The sequence below is a fragment of the Mercenaria mercenaria genome, chromosome 5, assembly GCF_021730395.1.
Source record: "Mercenaria mercenaria strain notata chromosome 5, MADL_Memer_1, whole genome shotgun sequence".
NCBI classification, from domain to species: domain Eukaryota; kingdom Metazoa; phylum Mollusca; class Bivalvia; order Venerida; family Veneridae; genus Mercenaria; species Mercenaria mercenaria.
Window position 1 is genome coordinate 15,644,902 of NC_069365.1, and position 6,007 is coordinate 15,650,908.

A 6,007-nucleotide genomic window follows, 5' to 3' on the forward strand; every position below is an offset into this window, starting at 1 on the left:
CTGCAAATATGCATCAAGAAATGTTTGTACACTAAGTTAACATGTAAGTAAATGAATGAGAAGCTAGTCTATGAAAAACAACAGAAAAGCTATTATACACATTTGGTGTGCAAAGTTAGATTTCTTGCACTGAATCATGAAGCCTCCTTACTCAAACATGATATCATAACATTAACATTTGTCACACAAAGCATTACTTCTGTACAACTAATACAGAAACAACAGAATGATATCAAATGAAATGAGTATTAATTAATTAAAATGAAAGTGTATTCAACGAGTTCAGCAAAGTTTTTTTACTTTCATCTACCATACGTGAAGCTTTTTTTTATCCATTTTGCTATTTATACGAGTCCATGGGGACAAAATATAGAAAATATGCTAACGTTTGTAAAAAAAGTAATGCTTTTCAAATCACCATAAAAATTAATGAAGTCTCTTCCTTTTATGAACAAATACTATAGAGCCTATATATGAGTATAAATAATGTATCTTTTCCAGTGAGTACCCCCCAGCTTCCCGCACCATATTGCGTGACATTACGGCTACAAACACCATTTTTCTCTGCCTGCCATATGACAATTATATCTTGACAATTGTTGTTTTGCATTCACACTTTTCTAATTCTTCCCATAAATCCTCTGAACTGTTCATAATTTGCTAATTTGTAAAGCCTGACCTCTTTTTTGCTTTCACTACATTTTACATGTTTTCGTACACAAAAAAATTAATAAGGCCAATTAATAATCCCTGTTTTGTAGGTGAGAATTACAATTTTTTGTCACCTTAACAAAGGCATGAATGTTTCCTGGAGTTGAAAGCGGGGAAACAGTAATTATTTCGTTAGCGGGATTTTAAGAGTTTTTTTGTTAAACGTTAACAATTCTGTCTGCTGGAACTGCTTAATTCTGACATTTATGATAAGAGCGGAAAGACTAATTTTTAAATGAAACAAAACCTGTATAATTTCACAGCAGCTTTAATTGCTAATTGCCGTTGTAAGGATTAAACGTCAGGGAAAAAATACTTTTCTCTTGTGAAATATTTCACATTGCAGTCAGTTCTTTTTACTTTTCCCATGCAATGGATATAAACTGTCACAAAAAATGGAAAAGACATAGCATCATAAGCATAAAACTATTTAAAAGCATCTGTGCAACTTAAGAAAAAAGGTTTGCAGGTTTTTATGTCTTCTTTTACTGGTCAAAAATCATGCTTCACACAACAGCTTCAATTTCTGAGTGTTTTTTTTTTGTACAAGTTTTGACTGACTTTATGTCATTACATAAAATAATGTTGCTAATAATGTTGCCTACAGACATCAATACAAACAGCAATACTTGCTGAATGATGTCTTTAACTGCTTAACACACAAGAACATATAAGACGTAAAGTATTGTAATGCAAACACATATCAAAAAGAAAAGTGAAGATACATGCTACTTCTATATCTCAGTTTCCTTGAATGTATTTTACAGCAACTGTATCTTTACTTAGTGCATTTTTTATGTATGTGAAATAAATTGCTTATAATCAGAAATATAAAAGTAAAAGATCTATGGAAAAAGGCTGGGAGAAGTATCATTGCCATAAAAGTCATTTCAACATACTCAAGGCACAGATGGAAGACCAGTGAGAAAATCCTCACTCCATAATTAGCACTTCTGTCAAATTATTAAGCAGAACTTAATTTTACGCTATTTAGGTGGTCATATTCTCTAATTACCTTGGCAAATATCTTTGGGTACCATATTTCCCCACTTGTCCAGTGTGTTACCTTCTGTCAAGGATTGGTTGAAACTGCATCAAAGGCTCTTGGTCAAATCTTTAGGAACAAGTTCTGCTTTGTTATAACCACTTGTCAACCAAACAAAATCACCTCTTGCTTCCATTTAATACCTCCTTAACACCTGAGGCTCTCTAGGTTCTGAAAAACAAAATTATTGAAAATGAAATATTTGGATCCCACCTGTACACAAATGACCCCAAAGACCCTTAATCATCCAGCTAATTATTCTAACATTCCTTTTATGAACTTTTTAATATTCTTTCATGATTGAGAAGGTGTGAAATCATGATTTTTCAACCATTTCAATATTCACTTCCAATACGGGGAAATTTTTGCTCCTATGAAGAAATTTACACAGAATTACATGCGATCCATTGTATTTTATCGTACCTTTAACGATTTACACTCATATACGGCAATGATCTGAAGGATTATGGTCCAAATTTATGTATATTTGATGTAAATGGAGTGTGGCAGCTTGGGATGAATACAGATTTATCAATGTTGCCTTGGTGACACCATATTGCTGGAAAATATATACTGATTTTAGCTCCTTAAGTACACTAAGTTACTGAGCATGTGAGGCGCTTTTTAAATTTGCTAATTACATGAAACTATTGCAGTATATAAACCCTATAAAAGCAGTATATAGACAGTCAAACTCTGTTTGCTCAGAACACCACATTTTGCTCGAACTCATCATCAGCAGGGCTTCGGAAATTTGCCGGTTTGTCGGTTTTGGACCGATTTTTCACTTTTCGGACCGATTTAAATATTGAAAAAACGAAAAAAATCGGTCCGACGTAACTGCAGAAAAAGTATCAATATCTGTCCGAAATCTCAATACACGACCAACTGCTAAGCAGGAAATTGTTGTTCGCGCCCTCTGAAGATCAATAAACGTGTCAAACATCCGACTGTCAATTATGTAATCGGTCCGTAATCAACACGTGTCGATACACTGTTCGCGCGCTATTGTCATTTAATGTATGCAGCTAGCCGACTTTAGTGTTTAATCTCCTTTGATTGCGACCGATTGCTTTTTACTTGAACTGATTTCTTAACAATGACCGCTTGCCGACTTTTAAGTAATTAATGCTTTCATACTTTTGACCCGGACCGACTGTTTTACGCGATAGCAGTTTTGTTTGACGATAATTAATAGACATTAATTGAAGCTTATTAAAAGAGTTGTTTTAATTCAAAAGACATAGTTTGAACATGCGTAAAAATCAAGAAAATGATTATTGTATTAAATAAAAATCGCACAGGGACCGACATAATTAAGTTTTATAATTATATGATTAGTAAAGAAGATCACACACGATGCCGGCCAAAAGTTGTTAATAGGTCGTGCCAGGAAGGGTATATATAGATCATTTTCTACATTCAGGTCACCTTTTCAAATGTTGAAATGGCACAGCGCAATATTCTTGCGATGTTCAAAAAAGTAAACAGCCGGCTTGGCAACCCGGCTGAAACTAGTACAGAAAATCGGCTTGGCAACCCGACTGTACAAAAAAATCGGGCTGGCGACCCGAATGATAAAGAAAACCGGAGTGGCGAACCGGTAAGTTTATCAAAAAATCGGTGTGAAAAAATGACCACCAATGGCATTCAGGCTGGTAACCTGCATGCAAAAGAAATCTGGAGTGGCGACCCGGTTTCAACAAATCGGTCTGAAAAAATGACCGTTAATGACATTCATGCTGGCAACCTGCATGTAAAAGAAAACCGGAGTGGCGACCCGGTTTCAGTATCAGTAAATCGGTCTGAAAATCAAATCGGTAAGAGTATCCGTACTGGCAACACGGATGAAAATGAAAACCGGAGTGGCGACCCGGTTCAGAATGCATTTTCTGTACTGAAAAAAAGCTCAGATGTTGAAAAAGTGAATACAAAGAAAAGAAAATTTAGCTGTGGAACTTCATCTGAGCAGACAGAAAAAAAAGCAAGGCAGTGCGAAAATGATGATAAGTCTTTCCAAGACTCCTGGCTTGATACGTACAAGTGGCTCAAGTTCGAAAATGGTGCAATGTATTGTTCTCTTTGTAAATTGCACAAAAATAAATCAAAGTTCACACAGAATGGTTCGACTAATTTTCGCATATCTACTTTACAAGACCATGAAATTAGTATCGGACATAAAAAATCTCTAAGAATGGACACAGATACTCAGTCAAAACAATTGCCAGTATCAGACTGCATAACTAAGGGTTCTGATAAAATCGAGGCAGCTGTATGTCGTCTCATTCGTACAGCGTACAGTTGCCCAGACACACTTGCCAATAGCAAAGTATGAACAGCTGTGTGAACTCCAATTAGTCAACGACACAAAATTGACAAAAAAACTGTACCAAGACGATACAGCATGTTGTGAATTTATTCAGATTATATCAAGCTTTCTTGACGCTGGACTCTCAGAAGAAGTCCTGCGCTTGGTATAATGATTGATGAAAGTACTGACCTTGGTACAGAAAAACATTTGATTGTCTATATAAATTATATGCAAGATGGAATTGTGCAGACAAGCTACCTGACATTGATTAAACTTGTGGCTGCAGATTCCAGTGTCGTTTATAACGCACTTGTTAGCTAACTGAGAGCCTGTGAAATAGATGTGGCAAAAATTATGGGCTTCAGTTCCGACGGTGCTGCCTTGATGGTTGGCAAACAAAATGGTGTTGCATATAGACTGAAATCTGATAGTCCATATATGTTAGATATGCACTGCACAGCGCACAGATTAGCACTCTCTAGTCTTGATGCCGCAAAGTCCGTGAAAGAAGTGCGATACTTTGAAAGCATGTTACATACACTGCATACTTATTTCAGTAGATCTAGTAAAAGGCTTGAGCACTTGCGCGCTTGGCAGGATGTTTTGGAAGACCCAAAGATTAAGGTGTTGCCAGTTCATCAAGTGAGATGGCTTAGTTTTGCAAACTGTGTAACAAATGTTCGAAGAACACTACTGTCACTCCTAAAATCTCTGGAAAGTGACATAGACGATGACGTCATGGCATCGTCATTATTTAGTGCAATGTCAGCATACAAATTTCTGTTTTTGACGCACTTTTTCAGTGACATCATGGCAGATATTGCTACTGTTTCAAGGCAATTTCAAAAGCGTGATATAAGTTACGGAGACTTGAAACAATCACTGTCCGCCATTTGCGATTCTATAGAGCAGCAGTATTTGGTCGAAAATGCAAATTATGGTACGCATTTACGTGAATTCCTAGATACTTACGAAAATGCAGAGGAGTTTCACGGAATTGAGATAAAACGATCTCATAGAGATGTTAGGTTACTTGTTGCAGTGTCTGAATTCGCAGATATTCTCAGAAATAGTCTGATTGCAAGGTTTCCAAAGCTTGATATATGGGAAGCGATGTCGATTTTTTGCCCAGACACGTTTCCAAAGTCAGTAAAAGAGAAGGCTAATTTTGGTTTGAAAAAGTTGACAGTGCTGACTGATCATTTTGGCAGGCAAAGAGGAAGTTGTGCACCCCCTATAAACGCAAACGAAGCAAAGAGGGAGTGGCCTCTTTTTAAAAACCACATGTTTGCGCTATCAGAGGGCAATGAAAATGCAGAGGATATCCTAACAGGTGCCTCTCTCGCCGAGAAAATGATCAGGTCAGGCAGGATCAGAGAAGAGTTTCCACAAATGATCAAGCTCATGACTATCTGTAGAGTACTGCCAGTAAGTTCTGTGGAATGTGAAAGAGGTTTTTCGGTACAAAACCTCATCAAGACACGGACGAGATGTAGCCTTAACATCGAATTATTAGATGAATTAATGCGTATCTCAATCAATGGACCAAAACTGCAGGCATTCAACCCACTGCCTATATATCGCATGTGGCGTGACAAAAAACAAAGACACATTTTTGTAAACACACAAAAGCAGGACAAACTGGTGGAAAAAATATAGCAGTGGTTAACTTAGTTGTTTGCTATATCCTGCTACATGGCCACGTGGAACACTTAGACTGGCTTGTAAATATTGTATAAATATATGGATTTTAATACTGATGCAATTGATCTGAATAAACTATAAAATTAAAAAAAAAAATACCCCTGTCGTAGTCGGATGTGCTGGGCCTCGACGTGGCACAGGGGCGGCACTACTTTATGAAAATTGGAGAAATGTAGTGGCTAGCTGCAGCACAACGCAAAACGCGTAAGACCGCCCGATGCTGTCATATCCCACAA

The 6,007-nt window shown here is 36.9% G+C and overlaps 1 protein-coding gene across 1 annotated transcript; it reads left to right on the forward strand.

Moving 5' to 3' along the window:
• Positions 1-4,421: 4,421 nt before the first annotated feature.
• On the forward strand, positions 4,422-5,726 carry LOC128557256 (zinc finger protein 862-like). The gene has a single exon (XM_053544444.1). It carries the CDS (start codon positions 4,422-4,424, stop codon positions 5,724-5,726), a length of 1,305 nt encoding a protein of 434 aa, XP_053400419.1.
• Positions 5,727-6,007: the final 281 nt, after the last annotated feature.